The sequence below is a fragment of the Crocuta crocuta genome, unplaced genomic scaffold (assembly GCF_008692635.1).
Source record: "Crocuta crocuta isolate KB4526 unplaced genomic scaffold, BGI_CrCroc_1.0 scaffold13, whole genome shotgun sequence".
NCBI classification, from domain to species: Eukaryota; Metazoa; Chordata; class Mammalia; order Carnivora; family Hyaenidae; genus Crocuta; species Crocuta crocuta.
This window is the reverse complement of record NW_027530007.1, coordinates 2228452-2251976: the sequence shown is the minus strand read 5'-3', so window position 1 is coordinate 2251976 and position 23525 is coordinate 2228452. Positions and strand designations below refer to the sequence as shown.

At 45.5% G+C, this 23525-nt stretch overlaps 1 protein-coding gene across 1 annotated transcript in view; it reads left to right on the top strand.

Annotated features, from left to right (window-relative positions):
• The first annotated feature begins 9735 nt into the window (after positions 1 to 9735).
• Positions 9736 to 23525, top strand: part of UBE4B (ubiquitination factor E4B) — a 115292-nt gene continuing 101502 nt past the window's right edge. Inside the window, exon 1 of the mRNA XM_077763833.1 lies at positions 9736 to 10203. Coding sequence (XP_077619959.1) covers positions 10180 to 10203 — 24 coding nt within the window. The 5' untranslated portion in view covers positions 9736 to 10179. The remainder of the gene's footprint in view (positions 10204 to 23525) is intronic.

Here is a 23525-nt window from a genome sequence, read left to right as displayed (position 1 = left end):
TGCTCACGCTCTGTCTCTCTGTCTCTCAAAAATAAATTACAATGTTAAAAAAATAAAAACAAAAATAAAATGAAATCTTTAAAAACAAGTAAATTTAAAAAAGGAATCATTATGTTTTAAAATGTGGGGAAACACTGATAGAAGCTGAGATCATTGTAAGGAAGGCTGTGGGTAGATTTCCTTCAGAATCCTTGCCTACTTCAGTGAATCAGAGCTCCGTCCTCCAAACCAGAAGTCATAATCTCTCTCTTTCTTGTTTTGTTTTTTTTGTTGTTGTTGTTGGACTCTTCCAGCACTTTCTGGATTTCTTTTACGGCACTTAACACGTTTGACTGTGTCTTATAGTTCTATCTGGTTTTTTTCTCTCTCCTTGGCTCCAAGTATCTTACGGGTAAGGTAACACCTAGGGTTTCTTGATTCACCCATTAGTCTTTGTGTCTTGCCCGACGCTTCGCCCAGTGTGTGGTTACTGGATGCGAGAATGGATGAGAGACTGAGTCAGCAGCACCCCTCTCCCCCGCCCCCGGCCTTTAGCAACCACATCTGCTGAGCGTATCAAACAACCCCAGACATTAGGCCGTGTAATCCCATGGAAATAAAATCCAACTCCTAGCCAGAGAACTTCTGAATCGTTAGTCCAAGTGAGTGTCAGAAAAGGCAGATTTAAGAGAGTTAACTTTTAGAGGTGTTAAGTCAACCACAGGGCATTGCCTGTGATTATAGCCCCAAATGACCAATGCCTACCCATGAGGCCTCATGCAGGCGCCGCTCTGTGGCAGGTCTGCTGCAGCATTTTATGCAACAAGAAAGTTAAACATCTAGAACGCTGCTGACATCGAGTCAATGGCGATGGCAAACAAGACTGAAGCCTTCCAGGCTTTTGTATAAGAAATAAATTGCTGTTACTTTCCTTTCACGAGGAAATATCCTCTTAAGCCAGGAGACCCTTACATCTTAAGAGGTAGATTCTCAGAAGACCCCGATAGTGCACAGAATCTGAGAGTGCTCCTCAGATTTTCTCGCTACCTTTTCCTAACTCTTCACATTTTCCCCTCTCTATAAATAATTCTCATTAACATACAAGATATGCTATTATTTCCCCGAATCTTAAAAACAAAATAGTTTGACCCACTTCTTGCTCCAGATAATGTCCCATTTCTCGGCTCTCTTTTGTCACAAAACTTCTTGAGAGAGTTGTCTGTCCTTGTTTGTTTGTTTGTTTGTTTATAAATAGACTACAACCTGGGGCTCAAACTCACAACCCTGAGATCAAGAGTCCTGTGCTCCACCAACGGAGCCAGCTANGGCTTGAACCCAGGAACCATGAGATCATGACCTGAGCTGAAGTCGGGCGCTTAACTGACTGAGCCACCCAGGCGCCCCTAAATATTTATTTTTGAGGGAGAGAGAGACAGAATGCAAGCAGGGGAGGGGCAGAGAGAGGGGGAGACACAGAATCCCAAGCAGGCTCCAGGCTCTGAGCTGTCAGCACAGAGCCTGACACGGGGCTTGAACCCAGGAACCATGAGATCATGACCTGAGCTGAAGTTGGATGCTTAATGGACTGACCACCCAGGAGCCCCAGATCTGTTTGAATCTACAGCATTCATCACCTTTGAATATACTATACAATTTACTTATTTTACTTATTTTCTGCCTCCCTCTCCAGCCACCCCCCCCCATGTAAGCTCCATAAGGGCAAGGACTGTTTTTTGTTTTATTTTGTTTTGCTTTTTACACTGTTACGTCTCTGATTCTAGTCAGTGCTCAATAAAGATCTATTCAATAGTCATGTACTTTTCTAGATGCTGGGGTTTTAGCAAAAAAAAAAAACAAGGGGGGCCACGTCTCTGACCTCAGAGGGTTTACATCCTCTTGATGGGAGACAGTGTGGGGAGGAGGGAAGGCGATAAACAAGTAAACAGGCAAATGAAAACATTTCAGATTTTGATGAAGCGCCATGAAAGAACTAAACAGGGGAACTAAGCAAAGAATGACAGCGAAAGCAAGGTGACTTAGGAGGGGGTGGTCAGGAGGGTGAACTCATCATTAGCACGGAAGCCACACAGGTATTCGGACCTTGTCTATCTTGTTCAGGGTGGTGATGGAATTTCCCGGGGGTGGGGGTGGAGTTTCTCTATTTGGAGCATGTTGAGAAATAGGAACCTAGCAGGGGGCGCCTGGGTGGCTCAGTCTGTGAAGTGTCCAACCTCAGCTCAGGTCATGATCTCATGATCTCAAGAGCTTGAGGCCTGCATCAAGCTCTCTGCTGTCAGTGTGGAGCCCGCTTTGGATCCTTAGTCTCCCTCTCTCTGCCTCTGCCCCACTTGCTCTCTGTCTTTCAAAAAAAAAGAAAAGAAAAGAAAAGAAAGAACGAAAGAAAGAAATGGGGTGTGTGTGTGTGAGAAAAATGATGATGCAGAAGAAAGGGAATAAACTCTGGACCAAAGTCCTTTAGAAGGTGGGAGGGGAAGGAATCCAGAGTCCAGGGGAAGGGGTTGGCAGTAGGGAAAACAGAATATACTTAAATCCAAAGGGAGATCCCCTGGGAGTAGATCTAGCTTTGTAGATCATTAGGAAGTCACGTTTTGATCCAGTGAACTCTCTATGTTCTGGCACTTGAATAAAAGCTATTCCTAAAAGGGTTCTAGAAGAAATAAAAATAAAACCCCCGCACAACTCCTCTCCCTTGATAAACTCACAAAATCTGTCCACGGTGTACTTTTATTTTCCGTTTTGTGGTTCAGTTTGTCCTTTATCTGTTACTAGTATTAAAAAGTACTTTTGGGGGCGTCTGGGTGGCTCAGTTCGTTGAGCATCTGACTTTAGCTCACGTCACGATCTCGCGGTTCATGAGTTCGAGCCCCACGTCAGGCTCTGTGCTGACAGCTCAGAGCCTGGAGCCTGCTTCGGATTCTGTGTCTCCCTCTCTGTCTGTTCCTCCCCCACTCGTGACCTCTCTCTCTCTCTCTTTTTCTCTCAAAAATAAACATCAAAGGATTTTTTAAAAAGTAGTTTTGCTCACTTCTAGGTAGTTCTAAGAACTAATTTGTCTTGAGCCTTGATGCTTGGTAGTTCCCAAGAGCGGCAGACATTATTTTGCATCGTCAAAGGGGCTGAAGTAATGCTCAAATGGAAGACACTGAACAAAACAATGAAAATATGAGCAAAGCGTCATGAACACATCTGAGGCCCTTTTATGCTGTAGTGGGAAAGCTTCCCCTAAGGGAAGGGGCAGGACTCTAGCACTTAGGTAAAAACACAAATGCAAAAAGCACCAAAAACTCTAGAACAGCCTGGGAGTACAGTAGTATGTGACCAAAGGGACTTCATCTCTAATTTTTGTGATTTTACAAAATTACATTACAGTGGCAGGAAGTATCATAGAGTTGAAGAAAAAGAAACGGAGTAGGGTTCCCTTGTAAACGGTAAGAACATTGATATCGTGTCCTTGTAACACATGGAGATATTTGTGTGACAGGCAAAGAATTCAGGGGAGAAGAAAGGTTCCTAATCAGTTTCTTGTTTGACTTGGGGCAGGCCATTTAACTCTAAAAATTTTATGTTCTGCAATCACAAAATGGGAAGGATATTTCTTACAATATATGAATATTGTTATGGACTGAGTATTTGTGTCCCCCTAAAATTCATATGTTGAAAGCCTACCCCCATGCCCCCAAAGGGATGGTATTATAGTGGACTCTTGAGCAACAGAGTGGTTTGGGGGTCCCAACTCCTACCACCCTGGGTCTAAATTTTATGTATAACTTTTGGGGCATCAGGGTGGCTAACTTGGTTAGTGTCCAACTTCATCTTAGGTCATGATCTCACGATTTGTGAGTTCCAGCCCCACATTGGGCTCTCTGCTGTCAGCNGCATCTGACTTCAGCTCAGGTCATGATCTCATTGTTCGTGGGTTCGAGCCCCGCATCAGGCTTCGTGCTGACAGCTCAGAGCCTGCAGCCTGCTTCCCATTCTGTGTCTCCCTCTCTCTCTGGGTCTCCCTGACTCGCACTCTGTCTCTCTCTCTCTCAAAAGGAAACATTAAAATTTTTTTTTAAAATAAAACATTAAAAAAATAATAAATAATAAAATCATAAGGGAGCAGCTGGGTGGCTCAGTCTGTTAAGCATCCAACAACTCTTCATCTCTGCTCAGGTCTTGATCTCTCAGGGTTGCGAGTTCAAGCCCTGTGTTGTGTTCTGCTGTGGTGTGAACCCTACTTAAAAAAAAAAAAAAAAAGAAAAAAGAAAGCAAGAAAACAGAAAGAAAATCATAAGGAAGAGAAAGAAAGTACTCTTATAGTATTTTCATTGGAAAATATCTCCATGTAAGTGGACCTGTGTTGTTCAAGAATCAACCGCACTTCAGGAAGGAAATTAGGATTAGATGAGGTCACAGAGACGAAGCATTCCGGAAGAAGATTAGCGCCCTCATGAGAGGCACTTGAAAGCTTGCTTCCTCTCACTGCGCTCCCTCATGTGAGGACACAGAGAGAAGTCTGCGGTCTACAACGTGTTAGAGAGTGAGCATCAGACCTGACCTTGCTGGCACCCTGAACTTGGATTTCCAGCGTCCAGAACTGAGAAAGACATTTTTGGTTTTTTAATTTTTTAATGTTTATTTTTTATTTTTTAGAGCGAGCGAGCGAGCACAGATCCCGATGCAGGGCTCAAACTCACAAACTGTGAGATTGTGACCTGAGCCGAAGTCGGATGCTTAACTGACTGAGCCACTCAGGTGCCCCACATTTCTGTGGTTTATAAGCCACCCAGCCTACAGTAGTCTGTTATAGTAGCCCAAACTGACTCAGAAAAATATTAGACTACTAAATATGCCTTGTAAAAGTGAACATGTTATGTCAAAAGTGTAAATGATGAGAGAAAAAAATAGATGAACTGGACTACATCAAAATANCCTAGAAATAAATAAAAATATTTAAAAAAAAATAAAAAAATAAAAACTCTGGTGCTGCGAATGATACCATCAAGAAAGCGAAAAGACCACCTATGGAATGGGAAAGCGTAGTTGCACATTGTAATCAGACCTATAGGTACAGAGAACAGACTAGCAGTTGTTGGAGGGTAGGGGAGGATGGGGAGATGGGGAGATGGGCCGTGTGGGGATGGGGAGCGGGAGATACAGGCGTGCAGTTATGGGAGGAATAAGTCACAGGACCAAAAGACACAGCATGGGGAATACAGTCCGTGGCATTGTAAGAGTGGCGCATGGTGACAGATGGCAGTCACACTGTGAGCACAGCATCAGGTACAGAGTTGTTGAATTGCTGTGTTGTATACCTGAAATTAATGTACCATTGTGTGTCAACTGTACTCAAAAAGATTTGCAAGTTGCACATCTGTTAAGGGACTGGTATCTAGAATATATAAAGAATTCTTACAAGGTTGCCTGGGTGGCTCAGCCGGTTGAGCATCCGACTCTTGGTTTTGGCTTGGGTTGTCATCGCAGGGTCGTGGGGTCAAGCCCCACATTGGGATCCAAGCTGAATGTGTCTGCTTGGGATTCTCTCTCTCTCTCTGTCTCTCCCTCTCTCTCTCTCTCTCTTTCCCTCTGCCCCTCTCTCCCACTTGTGCTCTCTCTAAAATAAAAAAATAACAATAAAGAACACTTACAACTCAAAACAAAAAAAGACAAATAACTCAATTAAAAAGTGAACAGGGATTTGAATAGATATTTGGCCAAAGAACATATACAAATGGCTAATAAACACATGAAAAGATGCTCAACTTTATTAGCCCTTAGAGAAATGAAAAGCAGAACCCTGCAATGAGACACCACTGCACATCTACTAGTGGCTATAATAAAAAAGACAATAACAAGTGCTGATGAGATTGTAGAGAAATGGGCACCTCGGACGTTGCTGGTGGAATGTAAAATGGTGCAGCGGCTATGGAAAACAGTTTGTCCAGCTGTTCAGAAAGTTAAACATACATGGGGCACCTGGCTAGTTCAGTCGGTGGAGCATGTGACTCCTGACCTCGGGGTGGTGAATGTGAGCCCCATGCTGAGTGTAGGCATTACTTAAACATACGGGGCACCTGGGTGGCTCAGTCCATTAGGCCTCCGACTTCTGCTCAGGTCATGATTTCACAGTTCGTGAGTTCGTGAGTTCGAGCCCTGCGTCTGGTTCTGTGCTGACAGCTCAGAGCCTGGAGCCTGCTTCCCTTTCTGTGTCTCCCTCTCTCTCTCTCTGCATCCCCCCCCCCCCCGCATTCTGTCTCTTTCTCCCAAAAATAAAGAAACATTAAAAAAATAAAAAATAATAAAATCTTAAAAAAATTTTAACTATATATATAAGCCAGCAATTATCTTTCTAGGTATATACCCAAAAGAAAGGAAAACATATGTCTACACAAAAAACTTATACATGAATGTCTATAGCAGCATCATTTATAATAGTCCAAAGGTGCAAACAACACGGCCATTAACTGATGAATGGATGAGCAAAATGTGATATAGCCATACAGTGGAATATTACTTGGCACTAAAGAAGTACAGAGATATACTACAGCATGGACAAACCTTAAAAAATATACGCTAAGTGAAAGCAACCAGACACATTGGGGCGCCTGGGTGGCTCATTCTGTTGAGCATCTGACTTCGGGTCAAAAGCCAAAAGCTGACAGTTCAGAGTCTGGAGCCTGTCTGGGGTTCTGCGTCTCCCTTTCTCTCTACCCCTCCCCTGCTCGCACTCTGTCTCTCTCTTTCAAAATAAACAAACATTAGGGGCGCCTGGCTGGCTCAGTCACTTAAGCGTCTGATTTTGGCTCAGGTCATGAGCTCATGGTTTGTGGGTTCGATCCCCGCTTCAGGCTCTGTGCTGACAGCTTGGAGCCTGTAGCCTGCTTCGGCTTCTGTGTCTCCGCCTCTCTTTCTGCCTCTCCCCCACTTGCATTCTCTCTCAAAATAAATAAACATTAAAAACAATTCTTTCTTAAAAGAAAGCAACTAGGCACAGAAGGCCACCTAATGTAGGATTCCACTGATGTGTCCAGAATAGGAAAATTCATAGAGACAGAAGGCAGGTTACTGGGTTTCCCACAGGGGAGAATGAGAAGTGACTGCTCACAAGTATGTGGTCTCTTTTTTAGGTGATGAAGCTGTTCTGGAATTAGTGATGGTCGCACAACTGTGAATATACTGACCTTTGCATACTTTATGGTATGTGAATTATTTTACAATAAGGATGTTTAAAAAAGGGAGTGAGAAGTGAACATATTAACATCAATGTTACCAGGAGTCCAAATTCTGTCTTACAGGGAATTCCCTTCCTGGAGAGCAGATAATATGCAAAGCCAGTAGTGGTCTCATTTTACTCACAAATTCCTTGCATATCTAGCTGTCAGGTTACTATTCTAAGCAAGTGCCAAAGGAAAAAAAAATGGAAATTCTTCTAATTCTGGAATACAATCTTTAAGATTACGGTTTAGTAAACCATCCAATACAGTATATGGCAGGATCTGGAATTTCATGAGACTGCTACATTGACTGCTTGGTTTAGATTTCTATTATTACAAAATAATTGTATACTTCAGAGAACAGACTAGTGATTGACAGAGTGGGGTAGGGGTGAGCAAAATGGGTAAGGTGGTCAAAAGGTACAAACTTGCAATTATAAGTCCTGGAGATTTAATGTAGAGCACAGGACTACAGTTAACAATTCTGTATGATAGATTTGCCAAACATATATAAAAAATACTGCAATGTATGTTGTTTTGAGAATTGCTGGGGCACCTGGGTGGCTCAGTTGGTTAAGTGTCAGACTCTTGATTTCAGCTCAGGTCATGATCTCATGTTCAGTGGGATCAAGTCCTGCATCAGGTTCTGTGCTGACAGCGCAGAGCCTGCTTGGGATTCTCTGTCTCCCTCTGTCTCTCTGCCCCTCCCCTCCTCTCTCAAAATAAATAAATAAAATAAACATTAAAAAAGAAAAGTGCTAAGATAATAATTCTTAGAAGTTCTCTAGAATTCTCAGAAATTCAAGAAAAATATTGTAACTATGTGTGATAACAGATGTTAACTAAACTATTTTGGTAATTATTTTGCAAAATATACATATATCAAATCATTGTATTGTAACGCAAATCAAAACTCCAATGAGATATCACCTCACAGGGGTCAGAATGGCTAAAATCAACAACACAAGAAACAACAGGTATTGGTGAGGATGTGGAGAAAGGGGAACCCTCTTGCACTGTTGGTGGGGATGCTAACTGGAGCAGTTGGTATGGAAAAAGAATGGGGGGGAGTCCTCAAAAAGTTAAAAATAGAACTAGACTATGATCCAGCAATTGCACTATTAGGTATTTACCCAAAGAATACAATAATAATAATTCAAAGGGATAAATGAAATTTATAGCAGCATTACAACCAATGGCCGAATTATGGAAATAACCCATGTCCATTGACTGGTGAATGGATAAAGAAGAGGAATGGAATGGAATATTACTTAGCCAGAAAAAAGAATGGAATCTTGCCATTTGTAAGGACAAGGATGGAGATACAGAGTATTATGTTAAATGAAATAGTGGCTTACAGAAAGGCAAATACCATATGATTTCAATCATACATGGAATTTGAGAAACAAAACAAATGAGAAAAGAGAAGGAAACTAAAAAAGAGAGAAAAGGCAAACCAAGAAGCAGACTCTTAACTACAGAGAACAAACTGACGGTTACCAGAGAGCAGGTGGGTGGAGGGTAAGTGAAATAGGTGATGGGAATGAACAGATGTACTATGATGAGCCCTGGGTGTTACATGGAGGTGTTGAATCACTACATTGTGCACCCGAAACTAGTATTACACTGTGTATAAACTAACTGGATTTTTTTTTTTTTTGAGAGAGAGAGAAAGAAAATGAGCTGGGGAGAGGGTAGAGAGAGAGGGGTGGGGGGAATCCTTAGGCGGCTCCACGCTCAGCACGGAGCCCGACATGGGGCTCGATCCCACAATCCTGGGATCAAGTCAGATGGTCATCAACTGAGCCACCGAAGTGTCCCTAAACTAGCTGTAATTTAAATAAAAAGGGGCATCTGGGTGGCTCAGTTGGTTGAGCGTCCGACTAAGGCTCAGGTCATGATCTCACAGTTCATGGGTTCAAGCCCCGGTTTGGGCTCTGTGCTGACAGCTCAGAGCCTGGAGCCTGTTTCAGATTCTGTGTCTCCCTCTCTCTCTGACCCTCCCCTGCTCACGCTGTCTCTTTCTATTTCTCTCAGGAAAAAAAAACAACCCTTAAAACACAGCCCCCCCAAACATTATATCGTACATCCAAAACGAACATGATTTTAACAATAGCACATCTCGATTAAAAAATGGTATTCTTGTGCAAGTAAGGATGATTTCTTCTGATATCACCTTTTCTTACATACGGGCAGGCACTTTGAAATTTTCTGGGTGTCTCCATCATTCTTTCAAATTTTGCCATCACTTTGGAACACGTTTAAAAGAAAACCACCCCAACCGAAGCAGAAACTCTCTAAAAGGCAAAAGCCAAGTAAAAAGAAGTTGTGCTCCAGGGTTTCCTTCCAGATGGGCTTTCTCTGCGGAGGTACGAGAGCGTCCAAAGGTTTTTGTCAGAACGTGGGCGATCGATACGTTAGAGAACTGGCCCCAGAAGGGAGACGTTTGCCGTTTTCCCTTACGTGGGCGGCATCGCCGAGTCGCTAATCGCAAGCGCCTGGGAACGACGGCAGCGCGGCGGCGTCGCANGCAGTCCAGCCGTTCCCGCCAGGGGCAGAGGGTAGGGAGGAGCGCGGGATCCGCTGGAGGAAGCACACCTGCCGTGCCACCGCCACGAAGACACAGCGGGCTCAGGGCACGAGACGAGCTGGAGACCCGAGTCCCCGGTCTGGGTAACCCGGGAAGCAGAGGGCAATTGTGGCGCCTTCAGATCACCCTGTAGCAGCAGCGGTGGCGGCCACAGGAGGCTGCTCGGGGCGCCCGCAGCTGTAGGAGTCTCTGGGGCGGTTGGAGTGACCGACGCCAAGGCGGTTCAGTGCCTCTCGTGTTCTTATTTTTTAACCTCTGACTATGCAATTCTGAAACCTCCCCCATTCGGGGGACCAGACAGCCCGATAGACACCTTCCACTGTCCTCCCGCCCCGGCCACCAGAACAGAGGGCTCTCTCCCTGACGCCTTTCACCATTAAGAGGAAAGCGATGGAGGAGCTGAGCGCTGATGAGGTGAGGAGGTTGGGGGGGCACCTTGGGAGGTTAGTTGGCAACTCTTTGGCGCTTTGGACGAGGATGGTATTGCGCCAGTGGCGCCGGGGCTTGGGGAAGGAATGGAGGTGACATTTTCCGAGAATGCGAAGAGGCCCCGACAGGGTCTCTGCTTGTGTCGTCCTGCATTATCTTGCCTTCTCTCTTCATTCTCAACTCCATTTGCTGCTTTTCGAGTCTTAGGGGCTGAAGGCCAGGAGAGCACATTGAGGCGTTTATTCTTTTCCTCGGGGTGTGTAAGCAAGAAAGGCTACGTCTGCAGCGAGTTAATGTGTGCGTGCACGCGCGCCTCACTGCAGAGATTTAAAAAATAATTTTGGGCGGAATTAGAATGTATGGAGGTGTGTTTTTAAAGGCAGTCTTTGAAATCCCGGGTATGTGTGGCTCTTGCATGGCTGATTAAACATACGTCTGTGTTTCCGCGTGGCCTACGGACACCTCCTTTGATATTTAACAAAATGCACATCTTCCAAAAAGCGTAGTGAATTCCAGTTAAATTCTGTTCATTTAACAGGCACCAGTGGCCTCTGGCATACTTCTCTTTCATTCTGCCTTTCTCTAGTTTCTGGCCCCTTCAAACTTGTGTTCTGAACAGGAAGCAAATGACTTTTAAACTCCGCCTGTTATCATTGCTGAAAGGAGTTTTACGGATCCCTTTCTTGATGTTCTAAAGATTATTTAAGAAGGCTGTCATAAAAACAGTGGCAATCAGGGTGCCAGGAATTTTCTGTGATTCTCCTGACTTTTCCCTTCCCTCAGCTTCCTTTTCAGGACCCCTGCTGGCCTCCCTCTCTTCAGCAAATCTTATTTCTTTCACTAGTTCATACAACACTTCCCTACAGTGGAAGTAGTCATCCCTCAGGTTGACGTGCTATGAAACGTACCTGCTTTAGTTTTAGCTACAGCACTCCGTGTATTTACTTAGGGACTAAAATTCTCGAGGGGTGGAGCCTTCAAGAGGTGAGTTCAAGTGTCAGGTAGGAAAGGAAACAAGTAATTTTGTGGGTCATGCTGCTTGGCTGTCTGGAAAGTCAGGATTGCTCATCCTGTGTTACTGACTGTGTTTTCTCAAAGACGTCAGGAGTGTAATCGTAACTAAAATTAGACGAATATTGACCGGTTTCCTTCATTGGGATAGGAACTCTCAAGAGATCCCTTAGAGGCATTTTGTTGTAGGTAATTTTTAACCCCCACCCCTTTCTTTAACATTAATTTCAATGGGTAATTTCTCCTAAGGCAAGAAGTGTATGTTTTTTAGTAGTCCTTTGCTTCCAGAAATTATTTTTTTTTTCGTGACGTTCTGTAAATCGCTCGTGGTTTAGAGGTTTTTACATCCTGGAGATTTCACCAAGGAATTGCTTTCAAACAAATGAGGCATACACACCGGTTAGAGATACCATATAATCTGAACGGGGACACTTCAGTTTACCCAGTTCTTGAGGAAGTTGTAACTTTTTTGTGACCATATAGGAACAGATGTAATCGTTGCGGGAGGAGATCAGAAAAGCATTTTTCAGGTTCAACAGAATATTGAAATAAATGTGAAATCTTAAAGTTACTAATACTAAATCAACATAAAGTTGTGTTTGACAGTTAGGTGGCCTGAACGCAGAGGGACAGTTCAGTAACTGGTAAATTGCTCTCAGTGGAACCTAGAACCTAAAAGGTTTTTTGGGGAAAAAAAATTCTTAGTTTTTTTTTTTAAATCCATTTCCTTAATTCTGGGATTAAGTAAACAGTTCTCAACAAAGACATTTCCAGAATTTTTGCCTTTGTACTGTCACTCTCTTGGTGGAAACTCTTGTCATAGATATGATAGGGGACATTCATTTGGCTAGAAAATAATNGGACTTGTCCATAATGACCTGGCTTAGCAGTGGCAGAGCTGGAATTCAGACCCAAGGTGCCTGATCCAAAAGCTCTTTCTACTACGTCTTCTTGCCTAACAACTGGCACTGCGTTCACTGCAGCTTCCATACCCATGTCCTGCTAACATGCCGGATCTACATAGTTTTCTATAGAAGTGTTGTTTTTCATGAATGCATTCATGAGGTGATCGAGTTTATAATCTTCTTGGTACTGACTCTTTTTATCACACCACTCCGAAACGGTTCCGTCAACACACATTTTTTTTTCCCCTAAAAGATGCTGTGTATCCCCAGCCATGTGTTAGGTAAGTTAGGNTTCCATACCCATGTCCTGCTAACATGCCGGATCTACATAGTTTTCTGTAGAAGTGTTGTTTTTCGTGAATGCATTCATGAGGTGATCGAGTTTATAATCTTCTTGGTACGGACTCTTTTTATCACACCACTCCGAAACGGTTCCGTCAACACACATTTTTTTTTCCCCTAAAAGATGCTGTGTATCCCCAGCCATGTGTTAGGTAAGTTAGGAAAAAAGACAGTCTTTTTTCTTTCTTTCTTTTTTTTTAATGTTTTATTTATTTTTGAGAGAGAGACAGAGACAGCATGAGCAGGGGAGGGTCAGAGAGGGAGGGAGAGACACAGAATCCGAAGACAGGCTCCAGGCTCTGAGCCAGGTGCCAGCACAGAGCCTGATGTGGGGCTCGAACCCACGAACTGTGAGATCATGACCCGAGCTGAAGTCGGGATGCTTAACCAACTGAGCCACCCAGGCGCCCTGACAGTCTTTTTTTCTTGAAGAAATTTTGATTTAACTGGGAGATGGGGGCAGAGGTAGGGATAGACAGAGATCCACCAGTTAATACTGGTGCTAAGTACTGCTGTGGAGGGGTGCACAGGACGTTAAGAAAACCGAGAAGGGACCCCGTGATAGGGCAGTGTTGTAGTGAAGACTTGCAAGAAAAAGGGATGCTGAATGCTGAGCCTTAGTTGCCAGGCAACGGCTGTGAGCCGGGGGAGCCCGGTTGGGGGGGGGAGTGAGTAGCAGTGGGAGTGGAGACAGGATTTTGCTGGGTGGAGGGGGAAGGGGTGCGTGGCTGCAGGTGGGCAGGGCACCAGATCTTGGAGGGTTTTCAGAAGTACCTAGGAGTTTAGGGGCGGCTAGGTGGCTCAGTCAGTTAAGCGTCCTACTTCGGCTCAGGTCATGATCTCACAGTTCATGGGTTCGAGCCCCGTGTTGGGCTCTGTGCTGACAGCTCAGAGCCTGGGGCCTGCTTCAGATTCTGTGTCTCCGTCTCTCTCTCTGCCCCTCCCCTGTTCACGTTCTGTCTCTCTCTCTCAAAAATGAATAAACTTAAAAAAAAAAAAGTACCTAGGAGTTTGAACTTTCTCAGTAAGGCTGTAAGAAGCCTTTGAGAAATGTTAAGAGGTTAGAAAGATGACTGGCAAGGGTGTAAAAGTGGGTTGGAAGAAGGTGGCCGCAGGCCGGGAGGGCAGGCCAGGAGGCTGGTGTTGCCATCTAGCAGCGGGGAATGGAGTCAAAGGAAGGCATTGGCAGTGGGGATGGAGGAGGGCAGACACCAGAAATATTGAGGATCTAAGTCAACGCACTTCCGGTGATCGGATTGATAGAAAGGAGGCGGGGGTGGGGGAGGAGAGAGAGAGATGACTGCTTGGTTTCTGGCTTGAGAGAAGGATGGATTAGGGGAGGGATAAGGAATTCCAGACAAGGAACAAAAAGGTGTTTGGACCACTGAAAGATGACTCAACATAGGGAGACCTCCACCTGGCCTTTCTGCTCTGACATCTCCATCTCTTTGATCTTTTCTTTCTTTGTAACAGGCCTAGGCCTCCGAACCTGAGCTCACTATTTTCCCCAACAGATAATTGCTGCCACCCACCTGATAATGAGGATTCTTCCTCAAGCCTGGTAGGAAGCTGGGATGTCGTCTCCCAGGTCCCTTCTCCACTCTTTTTGCTCTTCTTAGTCAAGGAACAGAGAATGATTATGTTATCAGCTAACATTTTTGAGTGCTTAATATGTGCCAAGCACTTCACTTGCTCAGCACGGTTGGCAATATCACCCCACTTTACAGATAAGAAAGTCGAGACTAGTCGAAATCAAGTAACTTGCTAAAAGACATACAGCTAGGAAGTGGCAGAACCCTGGATTTCTAATCCAAAGTCTGATTCCAAAGTTGTTCTTTTTTTTTTTTTTTTAACGTTTATTTATTTATTTTTGAGAGAGAGAGTGCATGAGCAGTGGAGGGACAGAGAGAGAGGGAGATGGAGAATCCAAAGTGGGCGCTGTTAGTGCAAAGCCCAACATGGGGCTCAAACCCATGAACCATGTGATCCTGACCTGAGCCAAAGACAGACGCTTAACAGACTGAGCCACCCCGGCGCCCCCTGATTCCACAGTTCTCTTTATAAGAGTGGTCTTTTTTTAAAAATTTTTTTAATTTTTTATTTATTTCTAGGAGAGAGAGAGAGACAGCGTGAGCAGGGGAGGGTCAGAGAGAGAGGGAGTCACAGACTCTGAAACAGGCTCCAGGCTCTGAGCTGGCAGTCAGCACAGAGCCCGACGTGGGGCTCGAACCCACGCACCGCGAGATCATGACCTAAGCGAAAGTCGGACGCTTAACCGACTAAGCCACCCAGGCGCCCCTCCACAGTTCTTAATCCCTTTACTAAACTACCTCCAAAACAGAAGTAATCTGAGCAAGTTTGTAATGTTTACAGTGTTTTAACTGTCGCTTTTGAGTTGGGAAGTGGAAGCTCTGGTTATTGCTAAGAGTGGAGCTCATCAAATAGCCGCTGCATTCTTGTAGGGGAAGGAGACAGAGAGGCTTCTGATGAGAGGCTCTTGGGTCTTCGGGCCTTTACTTGGTACAGAGTGCATTTTCCCCCAAGGTGCTTACAGTATGTCTAGGTGACGGCGTCTTCCTGTAAGCAGCTCATTGCACCATGTTTACTGTTGACTTGCCGCGTGGTAGACCCCACAGGAGCCCTGCTTGCTTGGAGGTTCGTGCCAGTGGGAGGGAGCATCGTAAACACACATGTCCGCATGCGACCTCATTTGGTGATGAGCCTGTGAAGAAAAACCAAATAGCAAAAGGGATGGAGAGTAGTGGGGACGTGGAGTGTATGCAGCTTTAGGAGGTGGCTTTTGAATAGAAATTGTAGGGATGAGATGGGGCGCCCGGGTGGCTAAGTCGGTTAAGCGTCCAACTTTGGCTCAGGTCATGATGTCACCTGTGGGTCCTGAGTTCGGGCTCCGCATCAGGCTCTGTGCTGACAGCTCGGAGCCCTGGAGCCTGTTTCAGATTCACACATCTCCCTCTCTGTCACTGCCCTTCCCCCACTCGCGTGTGTGTGTATGTGTGCGTGTGCGCGCACGCACTCTCTCCCTCTCTAGTAAATAAACGTTAAAACAAAGAAAGAAGGAAATTTTAGGGGTGACAGGGAGCCATCTGGGGGGCAGAGTGTTCCCAGGTACAAGGAGCGGCAGGAACTAGGGGCATATCCTTGGTCTGCTCCCAGAATGGCAGGAGGGACAGTGTGGTTGGGGCCAGTCATTCTGACAGCAAAAATACGAGTTCTTATAGGTGGGGTTCAGTCAATGGTGAGATGCCTTCCCTACCCCGTTTTTTCCCCCTTCACATTTTAACATCTTTGAAACTGGGATGCTGCTTCTAATGGTATGACTGCCGCTGGCCAGGTGGCAGGTGTGACATAGTTGTCATTTCCTGTTTATGTGCCAACCTGGTTGTACCTGTTGATGTTATTGCCCCTTCAGTTGAGTGCCAGGGCTGTTAAAGTTAGTTGCCATTTTAAATGCCTTCCAAAAACTCACGCTTTGATCAGCGGTAAAAGCAAAGGTTACTTTGTATGCAGAGAGGCATGGCACCAGCTGTGGGGTGTCAATATAGGAGTAAAGAAAATGTTTGTTGTTGGAGGAATGACCACGATTCCCTATTTTATTGCAGAGCCGCAACCGAGTGCGTTAGGGAGCCTTAGCGAGGCGGCAGCCCACACGGTTGGGAAGCTGTGCCACTTTTGTGGTTGAACGTACAGTGAGGATTGCCTTTCACCCCTGGGCAATGCAGCTGAAGGTCAGAGACCCTCTCCCTTCCTCAGAAAGAATTTTCAAAGCAATGGGGGGCTGGTGCACCTGTTGACAACTTGATTCCAGTCTGTTGTTAGGTCTGTTAAGTCATTTTGTCATGGTTTGATGGGCAGTATTTTTTTTTTCGTTGGCGGTGCAAGAAATAATAGTGCAGCTCACAATCAGTGCGGCTTAAGTCCGGTGAAATATGTTATATGCCCAGTATTGTTCCGGACCATGAGGTTATACCAGTGAAAAGTATAGGCAGAAGTCCCTGCCTTCATGGGTCTTATATTATGATTTAGGGTTTTTTTTACTCTATTAATTTATTTAATTTTATTTTTTTAAACTAATGTCTGTGTCCAGTGTGGGGCTTGAACTCACGACCCTGAGATCAAGAGCTGCATGCTTTACCAACTGAGCCAGCCAGGTGCCTCTTTCTGATTTATATTTTATTCTTTTACTTATTTAAAAATCTATATTTATTTATTGTTTAGAGAAAGAGAGCTCATGAGCAGGAGAGGGGCAGAGGGAGGGAGGGAGGGAGAGAGAGAGAGAGAGGATCTCAAGCAGGCAGCTCGGGGCTTGATCCCACAGCTCTGGGATCATGACCTAACCTGAAATCAAGAACTGGACAGTTCAACCTGGGTGACCGATCCAGCCACCCAGGCGCCCTGATTTATGTTTTAAAAGAATTCTATGCTCTTAAGTGCACAGACATAGAAGGAAAGAGTGAGTGAGAGAGAGGTGGGCCATCATGGGACTCCCAGGACAGGGTGAGTGTGAAGAAGCAGTGGCTTGTCACATATCTTGTGGGCGGAGCCCTGCCCTGGGTGATGGGGTGGACCTGGGGCGGGAAAGAGAGGAGTCGAGTGGCTGTGCTAGTCGTGATGTCATTGGGCAGACCGTTGTGACAGAGACCTGAAACAGCAGCTTTTTACACCAGATTGATGTTTGTTTCTCTCTAAATGGGAGTCTGGGCAGGAGGCCGGGGCTGAGGCGGCTTTGGTGGCTTCTGTCTCGTTGTACCAATTTGCTAACATAGGCTTCCGTCTTTTGGTCTAAGGCATGTCTGCATCCTAGCAGGAGGGCAAGAGAGGGGAAGGAAGTCACATTCCTTCTCTTGGATGGCCCAGCTTAGAAGCTGCGTGATCACTTCTGCTCCTCCCCCCATCCCCCCAAATGACCATTGAAAAATGTAGGCAGAACCTCAGTCACGTGGCCACAGGTCCTTGCTGGGAAGTGAGAAATACAGGTTCCTGTGTAGCTTGTCCACAGGTAGCTGTGTATTCACCTAAAAATTCTCTTACGTTACAAGTTGGGGGGGGGAGGGCAGAACAGTCTAGGCCTTTCTTTCCTAACCCTTCTTCCCACATCTAGAACACACACACTGTACTTTTCCAAAGGAGACAGCCCTCAGTCAGCTTCTGAGCTGAGAATCTCTGGCTGGTTCATATTCAGTCCAAGAATCTTCAGATCAAATGCAAGATGTCAGCTGCCTCCCCTCACCCCCCAGTTATGGACTCTGATTGAGTCAGTTAAGATGATGGAGATAAAACTCCAGTTCAGGGAAGGGAAGAATGGGGAGTACAGACCCGTCACGGTCCCAGCCATCGTTAGCTGCTGCCGGGCCACGTTGTGGGCACCTCTGCCTTGGCAGTGGTAGGGTCCCCTACTGCCCTTTAGCCGCCCTTCGTCCGCTCCCTCGGAGGAACTCCCTTGTCCCTTGCCCTCTGTGGTGGTTTGTCGGTGTCTCTTTTCCTCTGGGGACAGGTCATTGGAGAACGCCCCCTGCCTGGGGCTGAACAGTTTCCCCAGCTTTTTTCTGCCGGATACTGAAGCGGGGGGCTTTTTCAACCCTGTTGAGCCCCCAGATTACCAGAATGAGGAGATCTCAACTGTAGGCCGTGGACATGCCTCAGGCAGACCTCTATTCCCTTTTATCTCCGCATGCAGATCAGCAAGTTGTAGCTTGAATCTGTCTCATTCTTGTGGGACTTCTTACTTAAAAAGCGGCCAGAAGCCGGGAAGCACCTAAACTGAACTGTTCGACCGGTTCCCCTAGAGTTATCAACCGTGCTGGCATGCAGGCAAGTTTTGAAGATGTCACAGGTTTTACCAAATATTTTGTTGTGGCCTTCCAAGGGCTACCAACCTCCTGTCTTACAGTCTGTGCCCGTGCTGACCTCTGAGCCATTGCCACATATTTATAGTCTGTTTAGGTTGATTACTTCCAGATTCCAAACTCAGTGCATTAGTTAGGATATTGCTTTGGTGGCTGCAGCCTGGAGATCCAAAGTAATAATGACTTAAACCAAGATAGAAGCTTATTTTTCTGTCAAGTAAAAATCTGAGTAGGTGGTTAAGAAGCTGGTTTAGTAATTCCATGATTACTAGGGAGCCAGACTCATTTTATTTTGTGCTCTATCATCCTCAGTTTGAGGCTTCGGGCTTGTAGTCCAATATGGCGGCCCCAGCACCTACACGCACTCTCTGCATTCCAGTCCTTGGGGACTATTCCAGATCTTGGGGACTAAAGGGGAAAAGAAAGCATGTTCCTGTCCCTTAAGGACGTGATCAGAAAGTGTCACACATCATTGCTTACACCTTCTTGGCCAGAACTTAGTCACGTGGCCACAAAGAAATGGTGGCTGAATGTGTAATTCGGAGGCAAGTAGCAATCTCTACCATCATCATATCCAGAGTTTTAACCTCCACAGCTTGAAAAATCGGGTTGTTGTATATTGAAATGACAATTGAAAGAAGATTGGAGGGAGATACGAAGTTATGTTTCAGGCGTATTATGATTATATTGTTTATCAGTTGTCCACATAGAGATGTTGAGTTGGTTGTTGGATGTATATTGGGTTTGCAGCTCAAGGAGGCTGGCCTTGGAGATGCCCATTAGGATGTGTCAGTATATCTAAAATCAGGAGAATGGACAGATTACCTGGGCAGTGAGCATAAATGGAGAAGAGTGGAGGTGAGGAGGTGAGAGGGCTGAGCCTTGAGGCACTCCAGCATTTAGAGGTGGGGAGGAGATAAACAGGACCCAGGAAAAGACCAGTAGGGGACAGCCCCTGAGATTGGAGGAAGGTCAGGAGAGCATGGGATCCTGGCATCCAGGAGATGAAAGTGTCTCATGCCAGAGGGGAGTGTTCAACTCATTTTAATCTCAGTAAAGGAAGTTAGTGGAGGACCAGGCCTTGACCCAGGGTTTGGCAACACGGAAGTCACTGGTGACTTTGACAGGATTAGTTTCATTGCTGATGAGTAGGTTCAAGAGAGAATGGGAGGAGAGACTAGATAGCTCAAGAATGAGGCATAGGCTTCATTCAGGGATAGGCTGAGGAGCCCTTGGTAGACGTAGAAGTCATGGGTTTAGGAAGTGGAAAGAAAATATTTGGTGAGCATATAGTGTCTTTTACCATTCTTTGTTATCGTCACCAAGAATATTCGGTGTTTACTCTGTTCCTTTATTTCCCTGAAGTAAGAAGTCAAGGCACAGAGGTAAGATGTTGTGTATTATCCCTAGCAGGGTGTTTTGGGCCTGGTGAGTTTCACATATCAATCTTGAACCATAATCAGAGGAACACTAGATCATATTATAGTTCATTTTTAAAAGTTTTAATAAAAAATAAGAATGGCAAATATGTAGATGGTAAAATGTTATTAATTTCCTTTGTTTACTTTCAACAAGTATAGGTGGGATATTTACTAGGTACTGAGGGATCCATGTGTGGAGATACCATCTCAAATACGAATAAGAAGACCCAGTCTTTCGCTTCAGCGAGCTCACACTCCAATGGGGAGACAGGAAGACAGGCAGCTAGAGTTCAATTGCTCCTGTAGATATTTACAGGAAGGGAGAGCTGTCACTGGTGGGGAGCACTTAACTGCTGACTGGGGAAAGTCAGAGTGAGAAGCTCTGGGAGGAAGGATTGAGTTAGGCCTTAGCCATGGTCAGGAGTCTTGACATTGAGAAAAATCTGTGGTGAGGATACATGTTTCATTCATTTCTTACTCTGGGCAAATTCTCTGAACATTCATTCTTTTGAAATCGATTGTAGACATTATTAGAACCACCGAGGAAACACTGGAGATGGTGAAAAATCTGATAGGGCTGGGTATTTGCTGATCTGAAAGGTTTTGCGATGTATCAGGCATAGCCAGATATGGCCCCCCAAGTCCTCTAAACCCCTGAGAGTCAGCAGAAGCTGAAGGAGGAGGAGCTGAGGAGAAGCAGGGGCAGGAGAAAAAGATGTTTCCTGAACCTCTCTTCTCTCCTGACGCGAATCACCCTGCCCTGGACTTGTCTGTTTGCCCAGTGGACCAGCCATTGCAGCATGAGCTCCTGACTGCCCTTCACTGTGTTTCATCCAGCTCTTAGCACGGGGCTTGGCACAAAGGGGCCCACGATAAATATTTGTCCAGTGCAGGGATTGAATACGAGCTCTTTTCGCGATTCCCGTTTCCCGTCTTATAATTGTTTTTTGTTGTTGCTGCGTGAAAATGCAGTAGGTAAAGGGAGGCGCTAGGAAGAAACCTTATCGACAGAATTGTCATTCAGAGTCACAGGAACACGGGTTTTAAGTGAACCAACCGATTGGAGGACCTTCTAGGCCTCAGCCGCTTCGGCTGGTGAAGCTGGGGGTGGGAATTTTTGTCTTCGGGCCCCGCGCTTCACGTTATTGCAGCCGTATGGAGAGTGGCCGGCACAGCGCCCTGGTGGGGTACGTTCCTGGGACATGTCAGCTCGCTCTCCTGGAGTCAGATCGAACCGTATGTAATTAGAACTTTAGTTGGTGCCCAGGTACCATCTAACAAACCCTTTCCATGCACAGCATACCTCCGAGATGCAGCAGGGTTCGCTCCACACCGCTGCACTAAAGCGGGCATCAGAGTAAAGCAGGTCCCGTGCATTTTTTGGTTTCTCAGTGCATATTGGGGTTATGTTTACACTATACTGTAGTCTGCTAAGTGTGTAATAGCCTTAAAAGTATGTATATTTATACCCATATAAATATAGCGTAAAGATGTGTCACCGTAATTTAAAAATACTTTATTGCTAAAAAACGCTACCCGTCATTTGGGTTTCAGTGAGTCATAATCACTGATCGCGGACCACCGTAACAAATGGTGAAAAAGTTAGAAATATTGCGAGAATTACGAAAACGTGACCCAGAGACACAAAGCGAGCAAATGCTGTTGGGAAAACGGCGCCGAGAGGCTTGCTCGATGCGGGGTCGCCACAGACCTTCAATTTGTGAAAACACACGTCGTGTCTGTAACGTGCAGTGACGCGGGGCTGCAGCCAAGCGCGGGGTGCCTGTGGGGGTGCCGAGAGCGGAAAGGGCAGTGCGTTCCTGGTTCCGGGAGCGCACGGGCCCTGGCTTGTGTGAAAGGTTGGGCTGGAATTTTCCCCCTCTAACCCTTCAACTTCCTCAAGTCTCTCCTCGATTTAAGCGATTCTGTTGTCACGTGTCAGGCCTCTTCCTCCCTTTTGCTAAAATCTGGAGTGATCAGGTGGCCCGAAGATACCAGGGGGTGAAGGTGGAGCCCGCAGGTTTGACAGCAGCGGGGAGCTGTGCAGACAGGACGGGAGGAGTCTCAGGAGAAATGTCACACACCAGACCTAAGAAAGGAAACCCGAGGTGACTCAGTCTACCCAACCAGGCGACTGGCGTTGTCTTCTGAAGGGCCTGATGGTCCTGCAGGGCTGGGGGGGGGGTGCCGTGGGGTCTCTGAATCAGTCGGTGTCATTGTGTTCACTGCTTACCAGCTGCTGTATCTTTTGCATCTTGTCTAATTCTTTGAAGACAGCAGTCAGGCTGGGAACAGAGGTATGTTTTGAGTCCTAGCATGAGGAGGTGCTGGGCCTTGACTTAATTAACTTTCTTCTTTTTTTTAATGTTTATTTCATTATTTTGAGAGAGAGAGAGAGAGAGTGAGAGCAAGCCGGGAGAGAGGGAGCTAGAGAATCCCAAGCAGGCTCCACGCAGTCAGTGCAGAACTCGATGCGGGGTTCGAACTCACAAACGGTGAAATCATGACCTGAGCGAAAATCAAGAGTCGGACGCTTAGCCGACTGAGCCACTCAGGTGCCCCTGAATTAGCTTTCTAATTAAACATTGTGAAATGTATCTAGTGCGCATTGTTCCTTTGTTCCCGGTCAGTGTTGGGTATAGATTCAAGATGTGTGCTAGTGTCATGGTAATTTAATTAGTTAAATTTTCTGACTAGATGAGGTAGCGCTTTGTTTTTATGGGCCTTTTTGGGAGCTGAACTCCTAGGATTCCCAGACGGATCATAGGGAGTACCCATAATCTGCCAGGCATTCTTCTAGAATCATATCAGGTCAGGGTCTTTTGTCAGATCTGTGTCTATACTTGTCACCAGGGCTGGCATCACGGGCATGTGACCCACAGTCAGATGGTTTAGTGCACACTCGGCTTAAGGCTCTGCTGTCGCTCTCTTGGAATTCTTAATAGGTTTTGAGCAAGAGGCCCGCATTTTCAGTTGGCACCAGGCCCTGCCTGCTTTGTCATGGACTTTCCCTCTGCATGTATGTCTGGGAAGAGTTTGACTAGATCCCAATATTATAGAAAACCACATGAAAACCCAACAAAGAGATGTTCATGTCCTTCTGGAGAAAATGTTAGCATGTGTCTGACTGTAATGTGATGTCATTAATAGAGTTTGTTGAAATTTTGAACAGTTTTCTACATACACATGATGTGGGCTCTTTGGATAACTTATTTAACTTCATCCAATAGATTCACTTTTTTTAAAATCAAGATTTTTGACACAGAGGCACTTCCTCTGTGTCATTATCTTTTTCATATTATTTCTCTCATCTCAACAGAACTTCTTTTGTATTTTGCCCAGTACAGTATGTATTTTGGTCATACTTTTACAGTAGAAACACTCCTTTTTGGAACTATGAAGGGTTTATTTTATTTTATTTTATTTTATTTTATTTTATTTTTGAGACAGAGAGAGATAGAGCATGAGCAGGGGAGGAGCAGAGAGAGAGGGACACACAGAATCTGAAACAGGTTCCAGGCTCTGAGCTGCCAGCACAGAACCCGATGCGGGACTTGAACCCATGAACCGCGAGATCATGACCTGAGCCTCAGTCAGACACTTAACTGACTGAGCCACCCAGGCGCCCTCTATGAAGTGTTTTAAACCTATAACTATTTGGGGTGCCTGGCAGGCTCAATCAAATAGAGTGTGTGACTTTTGATCTCAGGGTCGTGAGTTCGAGCTCCAATTGGGGTGTGGAGCCAACTTAAAAAAAAAAAAAA